The 25,783-nt window shown below is 44.7% G+C and overlaps 1 protein-coding gene across 6 annotated transcripts in view; it reads right to left on the reverse strand.

Annotated features, from left to right (window-relative positions):
• Positions 1 to 25,783, reverse strand: part of TMCC2 (transmembrane and coiled-coil domain family 2) — a 145,752-nt gene that overhangs the window by 85,045 nt on the left and 34,924 nt on the right. For 5 of the 6 annotated variants that reach the window (XM_053246986.1, XM_053246985.1, XM_053246989.1 and 2 more), the window contains one exon: positions 20,001 to 20,507. In XM_053246986.1, coding sequence (XP_053102961.1) covers positions 20,001 to 20,507 — 507 coding nt within the window. The remainder of the gene's footprint in view (positions 1 to 20,000; positions 20,508 to 25,783) is intronic. The other variant, XM_053246987.1, reaches the window with a different exon arrangement.

A 25,783-nucleotide genomic window follows, 5' to 3' on the forward strand; every position in this document is an offset into this window, starting at 1 on the left:
CCCACCCACCCGACTTTGTGGTAGAGATACGGAAAATATGTAGGAAGTGTCTCAGGGGCAGAAAGCTACATTATATGCCTGTCACTCATAGTCCACAACTCAACAAAGAACTTAAATTGGCTTAAAGTATGTTTAACTCTGTGTTGGAGTGCAACTACAATGTCTAGTCATTCAGCCGTAGCTACTCCTACAGCTCCACTGATCCTCACTTCTTCTCCTGGCCTATAAAAAAAGTCCACATTGTGCAGAACCTGGAAACTCTGGGTGCAGAACACCACTTGCCAAAGTTAATGCAAAATATGCACATTTATGTGAACTTTTTGATCTGCATACAGATTTTTGCATACAGATTGTGTTTTTGGCACACAAAGTGTATTTTTTGTGAATATGAGCATACCTGTACATATGCACATGACTATATGAGTCTATATCTGCACTGCTTGGTGAAAAGAAATGAACTAGCTGGTTCGTGACCCTCCTGGACAATACTAACTGAGCAAAGAGGCACCTTTTTAAAGTGGTGATTGTGATTTTAAAGTGGTGATTAGATTGTGAGCCCTCCAGGGACAGAGATCCATCTTTATTTATTTTTATTTCTCTATGTAAACCACTCTGGAAATTTTTGCTGAAAAGCGGTATATAAATATTTGTCGCTGCATAGCTCTATATGGGTGTTCAATCATGTGGGTTTGTGTGAGTTTGCTTTGACGCCATCTATATTCATTTCTGTCAGGATGTATCATTCTGTTCTTCTGTGCAAGGATGAACATACTTGTTCTGGCATACTGGACTGGACTTGGAGGTGGAGTAGCACTGTATGTTAAAGAAGGGATAGAATCAAACAAAGTAGAAAACCTAGGTGGACTGAAGTCCTCCACAGAAACCCTGATCAAAACGCTCACAGTGACTGGGAAGGAAATCAGGGAGTCATCGAGGAGAGGCAGGAACGAAATCAGGGAGGCATCAAGGAGAGGCAGGGCAGTAATAATGGGCGACTTCAATTACCCACACATAGACTGGGTAAATTCACAGACAGATAATGACAAAGAGGTCAAGTTTCTAGATATGCTGAATGACTGTGCCCTAGAACAGTTGGTCATGAGACCAACCAGAGAGAAGGCGACCTTGGACTTAATCCTGAGTGGCACCCAGGACCTGGTGCACAATGTCAATGTCATGGACCCTTTAGGGAACAGTGACCATAGTGCAATCAAATTTAGCATACATGCAGGGAGAGAATCACCAAGGAAGGTGAACACAGACACTTGGAATTTGAGAAAAGGAAACTTCTCCAAAATGAGGAGTATGGTGAAAAGAAAGCTGAAAGGGAAAATCAGGAGAGACACTTTGCTCAAGAATGCATGGAGTTTACTCAAAACCACAACACTAGAACCCCAGTTAGAATGTATACCCCAAAGAAGGAAAAGTTGTGCCATCAAGTCAGTGCTGACTCCTGGTGACCACAGAGCCATGTGTTTTTCTTTGGTAGAATACAAGGAGGGGTTTACCATTGCCACCTCCCGCATAGTTTGAGATGATGCCTTTCAGCATCTTCCTATATTGCTGCTGCCCAATATAGCTGTTTCCCATAATCAGGGAAACATACTAGCGGGGATTTGAACCAGCAACCTCCTGCTCCCTAGGCAAGTTACTTCCCTACTGCGCCATTAGGTGGTTCTAAAAGGAGGAAAGGTACTACTAAGTCCAGAAGCATGACTTCTGCAAAGGAGAGCTGGTCTTGTGGTAGCAAGCATGACTTGTCCCCTTAGCTAAGCAGGGCCCACCCTGGTTGCATATGAATGGGAGACTTGATGTGTGAGAACTGTAAGATATTCCCCTTTGGGAAGGAACTGCTCTGGGAAGAGCATATTGGTTCCAAGTTCCCTCCCTGGCATCTCCAATATAGGGCTGAGAGAGATTCCTGCCTGCAACTTTGGAGAAAGCCGCTGCCAGTCTGTGTAAACAATACTGAGCTAGATGGACCAATGGTCTGACTTAGTATATGGCAGCTTCCTGTGTAAATCTTGCCTCACGAACCTTTTGGAGTTCTTTGAGAGTGTCAACAGGTGTGAGGATAAAGGTGATCCAGTTGACATAGTATACCTGGACTTCCAAAATGTTTTTGACAAAGTTCCTCATCAAAAGACTCCTGAGAAAACCTAACAGTCATGGGATACGGGGACAAGTCCATGTGTGGATTGGTAACTGGTTGAATGACTGGAAACAGAAGGTAGGTATAAATGGCGAGTTTTCGCAATGGAGGGAAGTAAGAAGTGGGGTCCCCCAGGGATCTGTATTCGGACCGGTGCTTTTTAATTTATTCATAAATGACCTAGAAGTTGGGGTAAGCAGTGAGGTGGCCAAATCTGCAGATGACACCAAACTATTTCGGGTAGTGAAATCCAAAACAGATTGTGAGGAGCTCCAAAAGGATCTCTCCAAACTGGGTGAGGGGGCAACAAAATGGCAAATGCAGTTCAATGTTGGCAAGTGTAAAGTGATGCACATTGGGACAAAGAACCCAAACTTCATATATACAGTGATGGGGCCTGAGCTGTCAGTGACTGACCAGGAGAGGGATTTTCGGGTCGTGGTGGCCAGCTCGTTGAAAGTGTCGACTCAATGTGCGGCAGCTATGAAAAAGGCCAATTCCATGCTAGGGATCATTACGAAGAGGATTGAAAATAAATCTGCTAATATTATAATGCCCTTATACCAAACTATGGTGCGGCCACACCTGGAGTTCTCCATACAATTCCGGTCACATCTGAAAAAGGACATTGTAGAACTGGAAAAGGTGCACAAAGATGATCAGGGGCCTAGAGCACCTTCCTTATGAGGCAAAACTACAACACCTGGGGCTTTTTAGTTTAGACTGTGGGGAGACATGATAGAGGTCTATAAAATCATGCATGGTGTGGAGAAAGTGGATAGAGCGAAATTCTTCTCCCTCTCACATAACACTAGAACCAGGGGTCATCCCATGAAATTGATTGCCGGGAAATTGAGGACCAACAAATGGAAGTACTTTTTCACACAATGCATAATCAGCTTGTGAATTCTCTGCCACAAGATGTGGTGATAGCCAACAACCTGGATAGCTTTAAGAAGGGTTTGGATAACTTCATGGAGGAGAGGTCTATCAATGGCTACTAGTCGGAAGACTATAGGCCACCTCCAGCCTCAAAGGCAGGATGGCTCCGAATACCAGTTGCAGGAGAGTAACAGCAAGAGAGAGGGCATGCCCTCAACTCCTGCATGTAGGCTCCCTATGGCATCTGGTAGGCCACTGTGTGAAACAGGATGCTGGACTAGATCAGCCTTGGGCCTGACTCAGCAGGGCTGTTCTTATGTACTGTATAAATATGGGTTACTGAACATGAATTTGTATGCATAAATGTAGGTAAGATAATATGGCTTCCTAAATCTGCCTCACTGAGGCAGTCCACACAAGCAGCTAAACCTACGCTTGGGCAGCCCTGCCTGGGTTTTAGCTGCTCATGTGAAGCGCTGGGATTGATCCTGATCCTGCCAGGCCCATACTCCCGAGGATTTACCCCAGGCTGTAATCTGGGTTATACAGGGGTGTGTGTGTGTGTGTCAGAGTGTGTGTGTGTGTGTGTGTGTGTGTGTGTGTGCGCACGCACGCGCGCAGGCAGGCTTGCACCCACTTGGGCTGCATGTAGCCTGACTCAGGGAGGAATCCCCCAATGCAGCGGGCTCATCACACAGTGCACTGTGGGATTTCTGGAGGCTGGGTGTCCTTCCCCCAGCCTCCCAGCTGCCACGCTGATCACTGCAGCGGCGTTCATCTGCGAGTGTGGCACAGCGAGCAGCACTTCAGACCAAATTGTGTGGGGGAAGGCGAGAGCGATCCTGCCTTCCCCCGCTGTTCCTCCCCATCCCTGAGAAAAGAGGTTGTGTGCACGATCTCTGTGTATTCTAAAATCGACTGTTTGCGGGGAGGGGTTGGATCCACATGTGATGTGATCTAAAATGATTTTAACCCATATGGTCCACACAGATTTACTTATTTATTTAAAATACTTATATCTTGCCCCTTCAGTGCCATCATATGGTGTGGCTCTTTGAGGTGCAGGGAGCCACCTTGATTGGCTAGCTGCCAAGCAAATGCATCTCTGGTTCTGGACTTTGGCATGACCCCATCACTGCCTCTATTCCTGAGGTTCTGGGGGTTACCAGAGAGGGTCTGGGTAGGGCTTCAGTCTGGGGGTGTTGGGTCCCCCTCTTTTGCTGATTCTAAATAGGGTTGTGTTTTTCCTCAGATGGTATTGACTCCCCTTGCTTCCAGTCTTTGCTCTGCAGGGGAGTCTTGATCCTTTTCTTTTGAGGAGGTTTTCACTTGGGAGTCAAAAGTTCGGGCAAGTCCTGACATTTACTCACCTGCTGAAATCAATGGGACAAAACCCACTTAAGTTTGGCTGGATTGTTCCAGCATCTATACTCGGGTCTTGCCACCTCTTGAAAGCCTGTAACAAATCTGAGTACGGTACAAAATGGAAACAACACATGCTACGTGGGGGTATGAAATCCCTTCTTTATAAACAAGGGCTCAGGTTAGAAAAGAGAAGTCTAACCAAGGTTATTAGAAATGCTTTAGGGGGAAGTGAATCAAACAATGCACAAAGAATGAGAAGGGCCCTGTGAAGTTAGCTTGCTGTAAGTGTACACAACCTAAAGAAAAAGTGGTTCATGCAGCACATAAGTGCTCATTGGTACTTACTGCTACAAGATATAATAATAATAATAATGGCCAATTGCTACAGCAGTTTCCTGCACTGAGCAGGGGGTTGGACTAGAAGATCTCCAGGGTCCCTTACAGAACCGTAAAATGTTAGAGTTGGAAGAGACCTTGGAGATCTTCCCTGCTCAGTTCAGGAAACAGCTATAGCAGTTGGCCATTATTATTATATCTTGAGGTTGGAAGTACCATTGAGCACTGATGTGCTGTATGAGACAATACACAGTCCCAAGTTTTTAAAAGGACTGTTCCAGTTCATAGGCATACCAACAGTGTACCTTGATCTTAAACATACTTACTTGTAAGTTCCATTGATCTCAATGATCTCCCACTGATCTACTGAAGTAACTATGTATACGAATGCAGCGTGAGATGGTTAGGACATATATCTCCAATCTTATGGGATATCTCAAAACGAAAAATGACTTACAGAGGCCAGAATGTGTTTGGTGTACTTTTTAGCTTCTTTCTGACAATATCTTGCACTATGCCCGTTACACCTTTTCCTAACAATTTCAGAAATTGCCATTGCCACACGCACAATACAGTATTGGACCCAAAAAACCCTGCTAAGCCTTTTTACATTCTTATGGCTGTGCATATTATGCGATTGTGTGTCTGACATAAGATAAAGGGCAACTGAAATGAGAGTGGGGGGGGAGGGCGCGGATGCCAACACTATTGTTTCCATTGCCTCATCAGGCAACAAAAGGATCCAGATCACATTTCATTCTTTCGTGTAATACAGAAAGAAATTCATTTCAATCACTCAAGGAACAATTGAGACATCTCATGAGCCATCTGTGTCTCTCCCCTGGATCCGTTTCCTCTGACTGTCTAAATCAGGTTGCCAGGAGGTTGTTGTGCAGCTGAATGGTATCAGCATGGAACAGGAGCCTGTCACCCGAGACCTTTAGCTTTCTTTCAAGCAAGAAAAGCTCTTTTGGAATCTATCATCCAAAGCACCCCGGCCACGGAGGGCATGAAAGCACTAGCAACTGAAGCCAAGAGACCGTTTCGCTGCTATTCTCAAGGCCTAGCAAGCTATTGCCGAGATTAATATAGGGATGGGGTGAAGAGAGACTAAACTTGAGACAATGTATTTTAAAGTTTTTCTTTAAAAAAAAATTGGGGCTAAACTTCTCTCTCTCTCAAAGTTTCTGGGTTTTTTTTAGCACCTAGGTTTTTGTACAAACCACCTCTATGGGATATCCCCACCCCCACACCCACCTCCACTTCAATCTCAAATGTTTTAAGTGGAAATTGTAGTTATTTCTGCATTTCTTTCTCAGTTACTAAGTAAAATCTGGGACAAATGAAGAAACTCAGGCTCTTTGATTACCAGTTAACCTGGGTACCTTGAGCTTTTAATGTTTGGCCAGCAATAGCCTGACCTTGAACCACAAAGAGTGCAGAGGCCAGCACCAGAGATTCCTTGGTGCATATGAGAGCTGCTTAACTTGATTTACCCGAATAGCTGTTGCTTGCTTCAGAGCCCCCAAATTTTGTGTTTCTATAAGAGTTTGGAAGCACTTATAAAGTGCAGTTGCCACAACTGTGTTGTTATAGCACAATGGACATTTATGCAGAAGGGATATGCTTGGAGTTAGATTTTGGACTGCCATTCATGGCATTTGCAACAACTTAAAACCATGTGCACACTAACAAATGGCTTTTGTTTTTTTGTCACCCTGGTGGATGACCTATGCCAGGAACTAGACAGGGGAGTGCATCCCTGTTGGTTTTGCTGGATCTCTCAGCGGCATTTGATACCATCGACCATAGTATCTTTCTGGACCGCCTCTCAGGTATAAGGATCAGGAGTAGTAAATTTGAGTGGTTCTGAGGGGAGGTTCCAGAAGGTGGTGCTGGGGGACTTCTACTTGACTCCTTGGCCTCTGGGGTCCTGCAAGGCTCACTATTTTCTCCCATGCTGTTTAACATCTACATGAAACCACTGGGAGAGGTCATTAAGAGGTTTAGGCTGAAGTGTCATCAATACGTAGATGACACTCAGCTCTACCTTTCTCTGACATCAGATTCCAGGGAAGTAATGGATGTAACGAACCAGGGACTGGAGGCGGTGATGGGCTGGATGTGGGCTAGCAAAATGAGGCTGAATCTAGACACGTTAGAGGTGCTGTTGGTCAGTATGAAAGCCAACTGGGATAGGGTGATTAAACCAGCTCTGGATGGGGTTGTACTCCCCTTGAAAGAGCAAGTATGCAGCTTGTTGCTGGACCTGGCTCTGCTTTTGGAAGCTCAGGTGGAGGCAGTGGCCCCGAGTGCCTTTGTACAGCTTCGGCTTGTGCACCAGCTGCGTCCCTTTCTTGAGAAGGGAGATCTGGCCACAGTTACCTATGCCTTAGTCATTTCACAGCTGGATTACTATAATGTACTCTACATGGGGCTGCCCTTGAAGAATATTCAGAAACTTCAGTTACTGCAGAATGCAGCTGCCAGAATTCTCTCTGGGACTGCTTGCTCAGAGCATATTGCATCTATTTTGAAAGAGCTGCACTGGTTGTCAATTTGTTTTTGGATCCAGTTCAAGGTGCTGGTTATTACCTTTAAAGCCTTTAATGGTTTGGGCCCTGGATACCTGAAGGACCACCTGCTTCCAAGGGTTTCTGCCTGCACAGCAAGATCATCAGGGGATCCTTTGCTCTGTGTGCCGACATTAAGAGAGGCTAGATTGTCATGCATACGGGACAGAGCCTTCTCTGTTGTTGCCCCCACACTCTGGAATGCTCTCCCAGTGAATATTTGCTCTGTAACAGCTGTGGCTACTTTTAAAAAACAACTCAAGTCCTTTTTATTTACTCAGGCTTTTACCTCCTAGAGGCTGCCAGGTTTCTCAGCTTTCTTGCACTTGTTTCTTTTTAATTGTTTCTTGGTGTTTTATGGTTTTAATGTTTAATTGATTATAAGGTTTTAAATGTAACTTTTATGGAATTTTATTGTATTTTAACTTTTGTAAACTGCCTTGAGATACTTAATGAAAAGCGGTATAAAAACTGAACAAACAAAGGCAAACCCAGATTTGCCACTGAGCGTATAAATCATGAGGGAGCTGTAGCCAATCATGGATCCTTGGCAGGTGTCTCTGTATGATACATGTGTCTGCAAATATGCGTTTGTTCCATTCACACATTTTGGGGTGAAAAAGCATCTTAGATGCATACCTAAAACATGCAATATGTGAGGTAGCCCTTAGATAGACTACTGTAATTCACTCTCACGGGTCTGGCCTTGGCGTCTATTTGGAAGCCATAACTGATGTAAAACATTGTAGCCTACCTCCAAATAAGCGTGGGTTCTCAGCAACACAGTATTTCATTTATTAACACATTCATATATGGCTTTGAGTTTAAATAATTCAAGGCAGTTAACAACAGACCTTTAGAATAAAATAATCGTTCAGTACATTAAAATACACAACCAGATAATAAAACGAATATATGCGCATACAAAAGCCCACACAAAACTCTAAAATCAAACAGCCTGAACAAAAACAATTGACACAGATGGGAAGAGCCCCCTCTTCCCTTATGGCTCATTTCAGTTTCTAAGGCTCTTGACATTTCATGGCTTGTGTTAAGGTGACAGCAAATATTTATTCCATTTTGCTTTATTGGTTCTCTTTTGTTACTTGCCCTGAACTCTTGGACAGGAGTGAGGTAAAAATAAAAATCAATGTGCTGCTAATGACACTTTAAAATCCCCCAGCAGAAGTCCAGTGCTTCCAGAAGGTTAAATTGAGAGAAGTTGGCAAATGGAATTATTCAGCATCTGATACCGATGCTACAAAAATCCATCATCTGCTTCTAAGGAGCGTCAGAGATGCTGTAACTCAGTGGCCCTTATGCTTTGCAATACAGGCATAAACGTCCCAGATTCAAACCCCTGCATCTTCAGTTCTTCAGTTGCAGGAATGGCCAAGCTCTCTGCCCAAGATCTGCCCAAGATCTTAGAGAGTTCAGCACTGGCATGAGTCATGACATCACCAGCCCACACTGGACACAGATGCTACATGCCTGCACAATGCCAACCTAGTCACTCCATGCCTCCGCTACCACCTCATGGCACCCACCAGTGAAGGTGTTGGACCCCCTCCCCTCTCAGTTGATACTCAGTAGTGATGACCTCTTATTTCCCAGTGCACCACCTCACCAGCCACCACTCCTGATCACAGTGTAAAATTCTGCTCCATGATCAGGTAAAGGTTAGTGTGAACTGGTCTGACTATGAAGGGAGCTGGCGCAGAGCTATCCCAGTGATCACACTGCTGAAAAAGTACAGCCACATTCATGCAGACTGCTGCCAGCTTACCATGTGCACAGCCTGGTTTACATTAACCTTTCCCATGTCACTATATCTGTACCCTTTTCCATGCCACTGGGGACTCTGGTAGCAGGGCTCAGGCACCTTATTCCCTGAGCCACTGGGGCAGTTCCCAGGATAAGGGAGTGATCAGCCAGAGCAGGCACTGCAACCCTTTAGCCCAGGTGAAACAATATTGTTTCCAGGGGCTTGGAAACAATAATCATTGTTTCAGACTTGGTTCTTCAGTTTGAGCAACTTGTTCCAAGTAGCATCACAGACAGTCTCTCTCAGTATCTAACCACCAGCCAATCCTCAACCATGTCTTCTGACTCTGGCTTTTTTGATCTTCATCTATTGATCTTGTACTTGACCTCAGCATGTCAACCACATCTGCTGCCTCTGGTCCTTTTGCTCCTCATCTGCCTGTTCCCAAACTGGACCCCTTGCTGTAGCCTACCTTGAAGCTTGGCCAAGGCCTGGCGGCATAATAATACAGAGGAATGTGACAAAGCAAACCAGCTCTGTGGATGGGGGAACGGCCACTATCGACTCACTTGTCACAGGCAAATCACTACCTACTAAGTTTCGGGCTGGCAGTTGCCCATGATCTCTGCAGGGTGGAAGGCACACTGAGATGGGCCGCTCCCAGAAGCTGAGGGATCTTGATGGACTCCTGATGTTGCTTGGGTACTTTTCTGCTGATCTCGGAGATAGTGCCCTACAAGGGCAGCTTGCGGGGGGGGGGGGGTGGAGGAGCATCCCTAATTTCTGATGCAGAAATATAATATTTGGGACACAGCTCACCCACCCATAAATGCACTCTACCCCTTCTGTGCCGCCACCACCCTTTAGGTTTTTTTCTGGTGCCATCACCGATGGCATCAGAGACATGAGAGTGATGTCTCACTCTGGAATGGAGATTACCAGGACAACTGAAATGATTGAATGAGGGTATTCAGCCCCTAGGTATTAGTGCTGGTCCAAAGTATTAGTGCTGGCCCAAACACTGTGGCCTTCATCATGTGGAGGAAGCTGGAAATAGCCTCCAAGCTGTAGTCATGATATGCAGTGCCCAGGGGCATATCTATGGTAGGGCAGGCAGGGCACGTGCCCTGGGCGCCACTTGAAGGGGGGGCGCAAATTCTTAAAATTAATTTTTTTTAAAAGGCCCCCCAAAAACAATATGGCCACTGCACATGCTCAAATGGCCTCTTTGAGGCCCTAGGCCATGCCAGGCCTCGCAGAGGCCACTTGAGCATGTGCAGTGGCCATTTTGTTTTCAGCAGCCTTTAAAAAAAAAGACACCAATTATTTTAACAAATGGCCACAGCACATGCTCAAATGGTCTCTGCGAGGCCCTAGAGGCCAGCAGTGGGAGGGATAACCTTTGCAGACGCCCCCCCCCCACGGCCTATAGGAAGTGCCCCGAAGGGGCTACAGGTAAAAAAATAATAATTTAATATAAGTCACTGTACACATATTCAGTTTGGCACTATGTACAGAGAATCAGGGCTTGTGAATACTGAGCTGAAGCTTATGAGCTAGGATTGTATTCATTTGCTCTTACTTTGCTTTTTATGATAAGTGAGTTAAATGTGGTGTCTTAATAATATGGCTATTAATAGTGAGTTTGTCTTTGACTCAGTGTGAAATCTTTAGTATTAAGGCCACTGGGAGTTTCTTGCTCTCTTTCTCTCATTTTAACTGTCTTTCTGAAAGACTAGAATATATTCCAAGCAGTGACACAGTTTGCTCTGCATATCCTTTAATAATTTTCAGAGTATCTGGGAAAAGCCAAATTCTCCATTTATTTTTAAAACTTATGTAATAGTGATGCTACAATGCATAGTAAAGAATTAGACAGGCACTTCTCTTTAGTTTTCCAGGTACACCTCCACATAGTATTTGGGTATTTCATGAGCCCGAGCATACTGAAATTTGTAGTTTCCCAGCATTTTTTGGTCTGGCTATGTCCACTGCTAAATAGTTTTTGAAATTTTAAAAGATTAACGAGCTTGACTTATATTTTTCAGCTGATATTATAGTAAAGATATCTAAAAGATGGGTGTCAGATGTTTGGACAGGGGGCACAATTTCAGTGCTTGCCCTAGGTGCTATTTTCCCTAGATACGCCTCTGGCAGTGCCACATGTTATGTTCTTTTATATCACATAACTCTTTTACATGATGTGACAGCCAGCACAAGTAACATGTGGCACTGACACAGAAACTCTCACTAGACCTAAAAAAAAAAAAAAAAGATGCACTCCTCTACAGGCTCCAGTAGTGGTATAGAGAAGCCATCATGCTGAGGCCATTACCAGACTTCATTGGTGTGATGAGAGTAGCATGGAAACCAGCCCTATATGTAACATTTTGAAAGGGGTGGTGGTTTTAAGGGGTAAAAGCAAAATAGAAACCCTTGCTCTTTGGAGCTAACTGGATATTAGGATCAACTAGGCTTCTTTTTTCTTTATAGATCCTCCGATTTTGGGCTCCAACTCCACACATCAACTAGCAAGTACTAAATTGGATTACACAGTGGGGAAGCCCCTAAAAAAAGGCTTCCATGCTACCTCCTTTCTGTGACTCAGCCTCAGAAAGGAAGTAGCATGGAAGCCTTTTTTTCTTAAGAGTTTAAATATCCCTGTTAAACTCTGGCTGCGTGCAAACAAGTACTTCTGAAAAACAATAAGAGCAACCTACACAGCTCATAGTTACTTTGGTACCAGCTCCAATCCAGCAGTGTCAGTCTGATAATTGTAAAAATACAATGGAAACCTCTCACAGCAAGAGTCTGTGAATTCCTATTCCAAAACGTAAAGCCAGCTTCTTTCCTTAGTTCTATATACATCAACGAACTGATGAAATTTACTAGGCCAGAAGCTGATTATCTGATCTGACCAATTTCATCCCAATAAACTCAGAAAATTCCTTCTCTTTTCTTCAAAGCCCCTCCCCCCACCTTTCAAGCTATAAGTTTGGATTTATGGGATAAGTGCTTATTCCTTTAAGATCCTTGAGCCAGGGCAAGGGGGGCGGGGCAGAATTATACTACAACAGATTGAAGGAGATATTAAGGAATCCCCCCAAAAGTTGAAAAGATTCTGTCCTCTTCAGCCCCCAATCTGGAGTTTATCACTTATATTCCTAAAAACAAGCAGGAAGCACATGTGACCATGACAAATAAGTGACTGCTGGAACTTTGCACCACACAATAAGGCTCTCATCCTGACTAGATTGCCTGGCTACTGCATCAATAGTAATAACAATAACAATAACAATAATAATAATCCTGTTGTGTCTCTCTTTGCCAGGCAACTGGGTTTCCATCTTTAAACAATCAGCTAAAATTGTAGCTCTCACTTATCTCTATCCCTCCCAGGCAAATAAGCAAGCTGGCACCCCCTTGATGTCTTTCCAAGCTCAGATTCATATTGGCAGGAGCCTGCAGCTCTCCAATCCTGAGTCTCACTCCCTTCTTCAACAGGGAGACACAGCTGTTGGTTTTGTGAGATACAAAGCAAGAGAGAATTGGGAATCAAGACTTCTCAGTTGGTTCTATTTCTGACACTGAGAGGGGATATGTTCTTTGGCGGGCAGAAGAGAGAGAAAAGGAAACAGGATTCCAATGCTATATTATTTGGAGAATGTTACCTTCCATTTAGGGGAGCTGAAAGCTGGGAATTGGATCTTCATGAATACAGAAGGAGCAGAATCTTAGCAGTAAAGGCAGAGATACAGCATCTCAGGGGCCAATAATCTGGTTCCGTGGGCTCAAGCAGGAAAGTAGAATTGATTGATTAGACTAGTGGTTCCCAACCAGGGTTCCTCCAGATGTTGTTGTAATAATAATAATTATTATTATTCTTAAGTACATTTATATGCCACCCCATAAAAAAAAGTCCCAGGGTGGTTCTGACAATTTTAAAAAAGCATTTGAAAACCCACCACTTCACCCAAGCTTTTTCAGCTTTTTAAATTTTTTATTTAGGTTTTAATCTGTGTTTGATTTTAAATGATCTAAATTGTTTTAAGTTTTTGTGTATGCTTTTAACTTGTTTTTATGTTATTGTTAACTGCCCAGAGATGAAAATTTGGGGCAGTGTACAAATCTGATAAATAAAAATAAAATATAAACCCTGGGCAGTTCACAATATAAAATGTTGCTGAACTACAACTCCCATCATCCTTGGCTACAATTTATTGTGGCTGGAGATGCTGGGAGTTGTAGTTCAGCAACGTCTGGAGGAGCCCTGGTTGGGAACCACTCACTGGACTAGACTGAGTAGGGAAATCAGTGAAAAAAACTTGCTTGGCCTGACTGCTTTTCCACATGATTTATCAAAATATGCCCCAACCACATTTTCTCCTTTGTGAACTATTCCCACAAACAACAATGCAGCGGTCATAGCTTAGTGTCCCATCTGTATGCAATAGAATAGTCATGGGTCAGAGAGACAGACTTGCTTGTGGGATGGATGGAGAAGACTGCCTGCCTGAAATATGCTAGATGTGTGCTCCAGTAAACGAAAAGCAGACATACACACCTCAAAGACTCAGGGAAGTGAGGTTTCTGGGCTTCAAGGGCTTATCCAGGGGCTCTTTTTATTTAGAAAGGCATCAGGACAGCAGAGCTACAATTAGTGAGATGTCCATAAATATCACTGCAGTCACAGTCAGACTTCTGTGCAATTCAGAAGGCAGAGCAGAGTTGCCAGATAGAGAAGGAGACTGCTGACTGCCTGGAAGCTAGAGAGCTTTCTAACAACAACAACAAAACAAACCCAAAACACACCTCAGAATTGTACCAATCGGCATGAATTAGTGATCCAATGCTTCAGACACGCTGAAAGATACAGCCCAGCAGCTCTGAGCAAACTATCCCTACAAACATGTCACAATGAAATGGTGGTGTAATCCCAAGTTCTCTCCCACAACTCTTGTTTATCTGCCTGTTTACGAAAAGACAAATTGCTTGACACCCATGGAACATTTTCCTCTTCTTTCATAGTCCACACGCACAAACATATCAGTGTACACGTAACTGTGACTCTGCACAGGTACACTGGAATAGCAGCACAACTATTTTGATGCATTCAAAGCAATAATGAAGGCTGACCTGGAAGAATGGACAGAGAAGCATACACTACCCATTCCTTCAAAGAACAGGCAGTTACCCCAGCATACACCAATGTGTACAGTCAAATGTCAAACATGTGAACATAGTTTGAAGAAGATGGCATGAGATGCAACTTGTAAGCAACGGCAGGAAACTTAATGCACAAATACAGCCAGAACATTTTAAATTCAGCCATACAACCTTTTTCCTAAACTACTGATAGACAAAAAGCTGGGAAAACAATACAGGAGCCAAGATGTGATTTGATCAATCCTGCATAGCAAGCCAAGGTAACTTCCTCATACACCTAGTTGCCTAATCCAGAATCATCAAAATCCTGGCCCTAGATAGTGGTGGCAGCATATTTCTAAACTCCTCTAAACTGGAATTCTGAAGCACAATATGAGCCAAACCTAAACCCAAGTCTGGCTTGAACCCTTCATTTGATCAGTACCAACACTGGAACCAGCCCCCGCCGCCACCAAACCCGCCACCACAGATCATAGGCTCAACCACCCCTTCTCTTTCACATTCAAACTTACTTGACGGTGGTAGCAGCAGCAGCGATGAATAAGGCTAGCTCTGGGGCCTCCATTATGTCCAGGAATGTTGCTAAAGCAACATCCCTGGCAGAAGAACCCATGGCAACTTTAGTTTCAGGGTTCCCAAGTCCTTACTACAGACCCAGGAGTCCTGGGAAACTACATTTCCCAAGGGTCCTGGTGTTTGGGACACTGCTATGGTAGCATTCTCAGGAATAATGGAGATGCAGGTACAAGCCTTCCTTGTAACAAAACTGCTCTGTTTACACCAGCAGGTACACTCTAGGAAAGGAGAAGGGAGAAGTGGTGAACAGAATCCTGGGGGCTTAAAGAAGTTGGAAGGCTCACTGGGTAGGTTGGTGGTAGGCACTGTGCTCCTGATTATGTCAGCAGGACTGTGACAAGATCCAAATATCAGAATGAGCTTGGAAATAATGAAAGTTCATTTTCCAATGTCTTTGTTTTGTTTTGAGGGGGGAGGAGAATAATTAATTTTAGCTAAAGAGAGAGTGGGATGAAGAACTCATCCATCACTAGTCCTAGCACTTCTTCAAAGTATGGTCTCTATACAGGAATGCATTCTTCCTCGTGTTGCAGGGAAATGATTACACTCCACCCATGGCAGGGGAAATGCTTGGATAATCTAACAAGTAAGATTATCAAGCTTCTCTCCTATGAGAAGCAGCTGTATCCTTGACCTCCACTTCCCTTGCTGCTACAGTTACTTGATGGGATATCGCTCTCACAGAGCAATATGCAATGCATTTACAGAGCAGTGAGAAAATACCAAGACTTCAATTCAGAAGTAGCATGATCTTGCTGACCCTGAAGGAACTTGGCAATTTATTGTTCTTCTGGTGGGAAGGTCTTGGCAGCTGTGAAAGTCCTTACTCAGGACTGGCAAAGCTTCTCACAAACCCCACCAAATCCCCTCATTTAGAATATTCATAGGCACAGACACCACCTTCATTTCACCCAGAGACGTGCCCAGGCATCCTTTAGGCACCAAAAACAACACGTTTGCTCAATAAAGATGGGTTGCTTACCCAGCATTAAAATTCAGTTCACAGGTTGGGAGAATTGCTGTTCCATCTCCTTCAGTGCTGTTCTGGCTGATAGAGAGTCCTTACAAATGTGCTCTGGGTAGTTGGGCTTCATGGGTTGGCTCTACCTGGCTTTTCACTTTGGAAGTTCCCATGAACTCCGTGGCAGGAGCTCAGCTATGAGATGTGAGCATCAACTAGACTTTGCCTGATCATGAGCAGCTTTATTCAGTATTGCAATTCTTGGATGCAGAGAGATAAGGTATAAAAATAAATATTCTTCAGTTGAAAGTGGGTAGAAATTCTTCAGATTTCTATTCCTAAACCTACTTTATGGGAACAGTGAATTTCCTTTCCCACATCAGGAATATTGCAAAGATGACTTCTTCCCACTGGCATGTACACTGATAAAATATTGTATGATGTAATCAAATGTTATGTGCAGCAGTAGGCAGAATGCTGAACTCAACATAGGAAATGCAGGCTGAAATTCCCCTTGTATCCACAAAGCTCACTGGCTCTGCAGTTCTCTCGTTGAAACAACTCTCTCTGGAAGAACTCTTGCTTTCCATGGTTGTTGTGAGAATATGTTGAACAGATAAGGATTTGGGGTTTTCTGGTGTACTGTTACATATCAAGGTTATATACTGAAGGGCTGAAATCAATAAACAATTAGGGGTGTGCATGGACCGGTCCGGAGCCCATTCTAAGGGCCTCCGGACTGGTCTGGACAAGGGGCCGGTTCGGCGGTTCGACGCTGGGGAGTGGGGTGGACATTTAAGGGCAGGGGAGGGTGTACTTACCCCTCCCGCCGCCTTTCCCCCTCCAGCGCTCCCATTTTTTAAAGCATTTGGGGCAGCAGGGTACCTCCCTACTGTCCCTTCCCCCGTTCCTCGGCAAAAGGCTTCAAAAGCCTGACTGTGCATGCACACATCGTGTGCATGCTTCACATCTGCGCATCGTGTACGTGTGTATGCCACGTGCGCACACACACACGTCTGACATATGCATGCATGTGACACACGGACATGACACGCGCACGCACAGTCAGGCTTTTAAAGCCTTTTCCCGAGGAATGGGGGAAGGGGTGGCAAGGAGATACCCTGCTGCTACAAATGCTTTAAAAAATGGGAGTGCCGGAGGGGGAAAAGCGGCGGGAGGGGTAAGTACACCCTCCCCCACCCTTAAAGAGCCCCCGTCCGCAGTGCAGGACTGCGGAGGTGTGGTTCCATGCACACCACTATAAACAATTACACCAATGAATTCTGTAATTGTATTTTTTTTTAATAACTGATTTTAATGAGTGATCAGTGTTAATGGTAGTGTAACAAACCACTATTTAAAACAAATAGGGCTATGTTCATCCATTTCTATCTATGGCTTTTAATAAAGCAGTTTTAAAAATTGTTCTCTATCAAATGTTTTGCTGTCTACTCTTTTTTTGCTGGTCAGAGATAGAAATAAAGTGTGTTCGATTGGAGGGAAAAAACTTTTTACCTTTCATATGGAAGTCATATTTTGCAAGGGATGGAAAACTGTACTGAAAAAGAAAACCTAAATTGTGTGAATGTTCACTGTGTTTTTACCCTGCTTTTGGCCATTGTTCCCCTCATCAGCTGTTGCTGCTTTGGCATCTTCTTACAATACATAATTGCAGAGTCTTCTTCCTAGGAATAGTGATGTTGTGACCCCCAGCCAATTGGGAACACATAGTTACAGGGCTGGCCCTACTATGCACCAACATAAAGTGAGCTGCCTCAAGTGGAAAATGAAGGGGTGAAGCAGTTTTTGCTTCCCCACTTGCTTCCAATCCTCACTCCTTGCCACTACTGTCAGCAGAACCACAAGTAGTTCAAGCCCATATCTAGGCTAGAGCCACACTCTCTCCTCCACTCTTCACCTCTGCCTCTACACTAGGGATGTGCACGAACTGGTTTGGTGCCTCCTTAGGGAAGTGCTGAACTGGCTCGGTTGCCCACAGCCAAACCAGTTCGGCAGGGCAGGGAGTGGTTCCCTTAAAAAGCAAGTCTTTACATGCTCCACTCCACCGCTTTTCCACACGCAGCACTCGTTCTACAAAAGAGCTGAAGGGAGCAGCGCTACAGCAGCGCATGGCCTTTTGTAGAGTGAGCACCGCACCTGGAAAAGTGGTGGGGTACCTGCTTTTAAAGGGAACCACTCCCCGCCCCACCCACGGCTGCCCGAGCCTATCTGGACTCATCTCTACTCTACGTGCATATCTAAATCAAGTGCTGAAGCCACTGCTAATACTCATAAGTGGACCTTGACTGGAATTCCCATGGAAGTTCTGGAATTCTCTTGAAACCATAGTTACAAAGATATGGCCTATTTACATTCAGTAAGCTCATTCACACAACCAAAAATGCTGTTGGGGCAGAGGGGTGTTTACAGGCTCTGCCGCTTGCACGGCACACAAGCAAACAGCAGAGCAGGGAGTTAGAGGAGGAAGTCCTCTGGTAACCCTCAATGCACTGTGCCAGGAGTGCGGTGCATTGAAGGATCCTCCCTCAATGAAGGATCCTCCTTCTGTGTGTCTGCAGGCTGTCTGTAGCCTGTGCACACACACAACCCCATACCTGGGGTTAAAGGCACACTCACACCCTTAAACCCAGGTTAAAACCTGGGGTAAATTCCCAGGCTTGGAACGGAGACAGCGCCGGGGTCAGGATCGATCCCTGCACTTCACACAGGCAGCCAAACCCAGGCTGGGCTGCCCCGACATGGGCTTGGCTGCTTGTGTCATCAGCCTCAGTGAATCCCAAAAATACACAGGGATATTGGATAGAGTTCTGTGGTCAAGCATCTCTCAAGCATCTCATCAGATCGCACCATGGTGGACTTCAACAAATGCCAACTAGTGAGATCATTCAAGCAAACCTATTGCAAACGGACAGGGAGGCCGAATGTTAAAAATAGACATCATGAAAAATAGCAAGTAGGAAACAATGCTGAGCATGTGATGCTGCCTTTATAGCAAGCAAATTCACATCCATGGATTAAGCAAATGCCCATTCTTCAGGGCTGGCAGTGCAGTTACAATGTGCTGTGAGAGAGGGTGGCCTGAGATACACAAAGTCTTCTGAGTAACATTCCACGTCAAGTATGTTCTTATAGGGTACAGTAGAACTCAAGGTCCCACTGAGATGCGAAACTAATTCCTGGGCTGGACCACATCAGTTGTAAATGGAAGCTCATATATCTGAATGCTCCTCCATGTAAAAACACTCCACACAGAAAACTAGACATATGTGGGAGAAGGATTCTAGCCTAAAGTTTTCCATGACAGTTTTCTATGTGGACTCTTTCAACCACGTGAGCCCCACACCTGCAGTGGTACAACCTAGAGATAAGTTTGACACTTCAGTGAGAACTGAAATGTGTTCAATTTTTTGTTTTGTTTTGTTCTTGTAAACTGGCTAGAGACTTCGGTAGTGGGCGGTATACAAATGTATTAAATAAACTAGGTCGATGTCCAGAATCCACCATTCTCAACAATTAATTTTCCATTTGACTCCAGGAAAGGCTCAATATTAACTGAGGAAAAGGAAGATTGAGTAGGTATGTAGTATGTTATGGCCTTTGTCCTAATCATGGTCTCATGTGATGTCTGAACCTGCAATGGTGATTTAATCTTGGTTTGTTTCACTAGCTCTGCCCTCACAAGGGCTCTCTTATAGAGAGAAGCAAACCTAGATAATGAGAGGTAAGGAGAAGAGGTAGGACCCAAACAAACCACGGTACAGTAAAAGAAACCAAGATTTGATTACTGTCTATGGTGCCCATCCAAATTTGTTAAATAAACCTTAGTTAAAAGAAATGGTGTTGTCTGAATCTGCCAATTACTTGCAAAGACTTATTTCTAGTATTATTAGCCAACCTGGGCTAACTGAGGGTTGGCCTCCTACTAGGAATTCTACCTAGCTTGTTCATGTGCATCTGATGGAAGCGGTTTCTGTCTTTAGGAAGAAGGTGCTCCTCACAGACACTATATATACCACCATACAATCTAGTTGCTTTGCACTTTACCAAAAAACAAACGAACAAGGATGCTGAAACCTACTGGATTCCAGGGCACTATCTCCCTATCAAAGATGAAGGCCGCAGTAGTATAGGATTTTGTGATATTGATTGGTTTCTCTTCTCTTATACTTCCAGACTTTTAAGTGAGCCATTGTTCAATCTTACCTTGTCAACGAGGCATTCTGACTCTTCTGCTAGAAGATACACAGTCCCACTTTCAGCCATAAGAATAGCAGTGTCCGTGGTGGATGAAGATCTTGGCCGACCTTGGTGTTGGTGCAATATTGCTGTGAGACTGCTGTCCTGGGGAGCCTTGCGGACAAGGTGTGGGCTGCTTTTTTGAGGTTCCAGGGAGCCACTCTTGGCTCGGCGGCTGCCACTGTGCAAACTGGTCCCCCTCTTGATGGAAGGACGGGAACGGATCTGCTGTAACACCCTGTTGAAGGCAGTGGGGCGAGCTGGGAGGTCATGGAGAGACATGGCATAGGAGACACGGTGCATCTCAGGAGAGCGCTCTTTTTCATCAGGGGAATCATGGTCTGACATGCCATGTTGCTGCTGCGACGACTCCTGTGAGTTCTGGTGCTCCCGTTCTCGGGACCGTCTGCGGCTGTGGAAAAGATGCTTGAGGCCATGGCCAAACATAGATCCCTCAGACATCTGTTGAATCTTCTGTGTGGGGAAGAAAGACAAAAGTATTGGAAACAGTTGTTATAGCAAGGGCTGCTCAGGGTTTATCTGATATAACACAGAAGGGAAAAGGAGGAAATAATGTCACAATTCTGCAGCTAAATCATTTGTTGCTGCCAACTAATGTCTCTCTTTTGAAGTAACATTACACTCTGGTTTGCATTCAGAAACCATCAACCTAGGGATCATGGCATTTCTTAGTGCTGATAAATTATGCCTGGATTGTCTTCTCTGCAGAACTATCACCATTCATCAGCACTAAACGGCTATGATATATGCTCCTCTCCATCCCAAACCTTCCTATATGTGCTAGCCTGTGGTAATTATTCTCAGGCACTTTTGCTGGGGTGGGGTGGGGACTAAGAGTTATGGTAAACTGCTCATATCTGGAAGGTGGAGTTTAGATTTGTACCATTTAACACACAGGAATAACAGGGACAATGTAATCTGTCCTACAGAGACACAGTTCTTATGGAGTAGCAAGGATGCTGAAGCAAAAGGAGCCTCCATTTTTAATACCAGTACCATGACCCACAACTGTCCAGTTTGCAACAACATTCCCCAAAAGCCAAGTACCTTTTTTCTGGCCTTTAAAACATGCTTTAATAATAGGAAACATTCTCTCTCAGGTGAACCTGCTAGCTATAACGAATAGCTCCCTCACCCCCTGCCCCTGCTGAATCCCTCCATTTCTCAGTCTCATCAAACAGAAGCTCTTTCACTAAAGCCAGAATTTCACTAGCCTGAAAGAGAAGTCAGTCCAGAGAAAAGCAGTGTGCACTGCAGCTTCTGCCAAACCACAAGGCAAACTAAGGTTACAGATGCTCCAGGCTAACCTAACCGGGATGCAGCTTATACAAGCTAAGGGAAATGCAACCAAATCCCATGCATAAGTACATCAGCAGGCCTTGGCTTACTTCACAGAATACATTGTTTAAAATGGTTTAGTGGGGAAGCAAGAGATTTTCCTTTGTTCAGAGCCTTAGGGACTTTAAGGGTTTAAAGCCTTGGTTGTGACTCACTGGGGTTTCCCCACAACCCAAATCCTCAAAGGCATGAAGGATTGGCTGAATTAGTCAAAATGCTGGGCGGGGTGATCTTATATTCACAAGCTACAACAATCCTAGGCATTTATCACCTAGGAAATTCAGTTTGATATTTTCATCTAGGAATTTGATTTTAAAAGACAAACTATGCTTGTAACCCCCCAAAAGATTTCCTTTTAGGAAGACTTGCCACATGCCTTTTCCTTCAGGATGCAATGGTAAAGCTGCACGACCATTTTGTGGAGGTGATCGACAAGGTAAAGCCAGCACAAGGTGTTTAGGGAGTGTTTGAAAGTTCTGGCATAGTGAAATCGTACTTCACCACTTCTCAGAAAACTTATGAAATTTGGCTGACGCCAGGAGAGTAAGCTCATCCTGTTATGACTTTATCACATCAATTCTCTTGAATGGTCGTGTGAAGGTACCTGAACTGATTTGTCATATTTGGAGCATAGAACCATCAGAATTATTCACTTTGTTTGTTCTAGGCCTGTGCCTCTGGCACACTGTAGGGCAGTTCATCGATGCTAGGGTAGAAGAAGCCTCCTACCCTAATTCAGAAGCTGGGTGAGCTCCTAAGTTTCAATCATATGTTAGATAATAACAAGGTTGGAGATGGGGAGCTTGATTGTCAGTCTAGTCCCAGCTCGGCAGGATGAGCACACCCTTCCCAGATTCTCTTCCCAACTTTGGAACAAGGTAAGTGGGGGAAATCCCTTCTTAAGACACACCTGTTTCACCAGGCCTTTGCCCTTTGAGAATTTTTTTTAAAAAATGGTGGTGGTTGTTGTTGGTATTTCTGTTGTTCACCGCCTAGAGTCTTTAGAGGAGGTGGTATATAAGAGGTTTCACTAAATAAATAAATAAAATCATCCTATTCATTCAGCTGGAGCTTGCCTAACAGTGATCCTGTACTTATCTATCAAAATTCAGTAGCACACCCACCTCCCGAATTAACCCTAATGTCGAATGTGTGAACTGCCCTTGTAAATTATGTGAAGACAGATGTGTGATGGATCCTGCTTTGGTGGTAGACCCTTCCAGCCCACAACTCCCAGAATGCTTTGCTTCCATTCTACAATATGTTGTGAACCAAGAGGCTGCCTTATAATCTGTCCATCAGATTATGGTGGTTATGGAACATGGTTTGGTTAAGCATTACACTTGGATCACATTTATTCTGACTGATTCACTAAGGATAATAGGCCATGCAATCAAAGAACACTACAATGTATATTTCAGATTTTTGATACCGACACGAAAAAAGGATTTAGCAAATGGAAAAGTAGTTCAAGGAATTTTCTCATGAACAGGTCATTCTAATTGCCTTTGTAAAACATATAAGACTAGCTGGACCAGTGCAGAGCATCTGTGAGCTAGTTCACCCTGCCTCTTTCCCTTTCCTAAGCACTCCTCACACGCTCTGGGCTCCCCTGGCTCCGGCCATCCATCGCCCCCCCCATGCCCGATTCACACACCCAGAGACCTCCTCACCTGAGCCTGAGCCCCACTCTTGCTGCTCCTCCCCGGAGGAGGAGCTCCACATCGGCCTAGACCACTAAGCACAGGACCACCTCCCTCAACATTAACACACACACAGCCATTCCACCACTTCCTCCTTCCAGCTCCAACTGCCATTAAACACCCAATGGCCATTCCTCCTCCTCCTCCTCTTCCTCCTCCTCCCTGCTGCGACTGAAGTATCGCAAAAGGGGACTTCAAACTCCTGCAAGATGTGCCACATATCACCTAAGCATACCATCTAAGTGGTTTATATATATAGAAGATAGGTATTTGGGTCACATTCTTTGCAGAATGATTCAAGGAAATTCTACACATCCATTTCTTCCAAATGGGGTCAAGGTACATAAGAAGCAGGGGTGTCACTATAATTGAGAAAATGGGTTCAAAGAACCTGGGCCCCCAGCTCTTGAGGGGTCCCCAACTCCACCCTTCCCTATTTTCTTCATTATCTCCTTCACTCCAAGGGGCCACCAGAGAGAGGAGTGAACAAAGGCCCCCTCTCTCCTAGCTACGCCCCTGAAAAGAAGAGTCCTGCTGGATCAGGCCAAGACCCATGTAATCCAGCATCCTATTTCCCATGGTGGCCAATCAGATCCCTCTAGGAAGCCCATAAGCAGGAGATGAAGACATGCTCCCTCTCCCCCACAATCGGTATTCAGAGGCATACTGCCTTTGAACCTGGAGGTAACATATAATCCTGACAAGATGGAGATGATGGTAACCAGAAGGCATGAGTGGTGTAAAGAGTTTCAGTCTGTTCTATATGGGGTTGTACTCCCTATGAAGAAGCAGGTTCACAACTTGAGGGTTCTCCTGGATCTGGTGCTGCTCCTAGAAAATCAGGTGGTGGTGGCGGCAGTGGCCAGGAGTGCCTTTGCTCAGCTTCAGCTGGTATGCCAAGCTGTGACCCTTCCTCAAGAGGGCTGATCTACCCTCTGTCACCTATGCCTTAGAACATCACATTTGGATTATTGCAATGTGCTCTACGATGGGGCTGCCTTTGAAAAATATTTGGAAACTACAAATGGTGCAGAATGTGGCTGTCAGACTGATATCTGGGACTGCATACAGTACACATATCACGCCGATCTTGAAGGCACTGTAAATGGCCCTAAATGGCTTGGGCCCCGGATACCTAATAAGGACCACCTGCTTCAAGCTGAATCTAGGCACCTGAGTAGATCGGCTGGGAGGGCTCTGCTCCATGTGCCAATACTTGTAAGGCTCATTTGTCAAGAACTCAGGACAGGGCCTTCTCAATGAGTCTCCTGACTGTGGAAATCACTCACAGTTGAGATTCAGATTGTTCCCTCTCCACACCTTTAGGAGGAAACTGAAGACTGCCGTTTTTATCCTGGTTTGGGGCCAATGAGTGGTCCCTGGCTCTCTTTTTAGGATTCAGCTGTGCTCGTTTCATTTTCAGATTATTTTTACTGAAATGTTAAGATTGTTTTTATCTGGTTGTTAATCGCCCTGGGTTCTTAGGTCAAAGGGTGACACAAAATATAAATAAATATAGCCATCAAGGCTAGTAGCTGATTATATACTTGTCCTCCATGAAGGTGGAACTTGGTGGTATGTCTTGTCTTGTTTTTTCATTGTTGGAGGATTAACCTGTAATGTGGTTGCATTATTAATAAAAGTTATTGAGCCTGATTATATGAAGTAATTGATATCTAACAAGCCCAACAATACTGAGCTCACGGGGGGGGGGGATCTAACAAACAGTGGCACAACAGGAGTTGTTGTTTGCAGAGCATTTAGGAAAATCTGACCTAAGCAGCCCACTGACAAGTAGTCTGCATCAGCATTCTGTTTAAGTTAAATTAATGACTCTGTATCAGAAGCAGTTTAAAGCACCAAACCTAAGAGTTCTAGCACTGCTGCAAGAACAGCTCCCCTGACCCGACTAGACACCATGTGCTTGCAGGATCAGATATAAGCCTTTGCACAAGTAGGCTAACATCAAAAAGGCAAGCATGGTCCAACATATCAGGAATTCAGTCTAAGCAAACAAGCCTAAGATGAGCACAGGAGCAGGAAAGGAAAGCCAGTACAGCTGGATGATCCTGGAGGCAGGAAGCAGGGCAGGAAACAGGCGGTAGCTGTCAAACAAAGCATAGGTTTCAGAGCCAATGCATAAGGTGTGTTCTGCTGCTCAGAGGAGTTCTATGGGCACAAAAGTGAAACTGAGACAAATGACATAAAAGGTGGGTGATGCAAGTAAGGAGGCTACTGAAGCTACATCACACCAGGAGCCATATAGGCTGCAAGCATGGCTAGTGGCTAAGGGAGTAAACCCAGTTCTAAGAACCCAGATCCAGGGCTCCCTACTATCAGGGGCCCCAGCATTATTGCCTTACAACAACCTCTGTATTCAGCATAGGAACATAGGAAGCTGCCTTCTACCAAGTCAGACAATTGGTCCATCTAGCTCAGTATTGTCTGTACAGACTGCCAGTGGCTTCTCCAAGATTACAGGCAGGAGTCTCTCTCAGGCCTATCTGGAGGTGCCAGGGAGGGAACCTAGAACCTTCTGCCTGCAAGCATGCAGATGTTTTTCCCAGAGTGGCCCCATCCCCTAAGGATCTTACATCTTACAGTGCTCACCTGTAGTCTCCCATTCACATGCAAACCAGGGTGGACCCCACTTAGCAATTCATGCTTGCTACCACAAGATCAGCTCTC

The sequence above is a fragment of the Hemicordylus capensis genome, chromosome 4 (genome assembly GCF_027244095.1).
Source record: "Hemicordylus capensis ecotype Gifberg chromosome 4, rHemCap1.1.pri, whole genome shotgun sequence".
NCBI classification, from domain to species: domain Eukaryota; kingdom Metazoa; phylum Chordata; class Lepidosauria; order Squamata; family Cordylidae; genus Hemicordylus; species Hemicordylus capensis.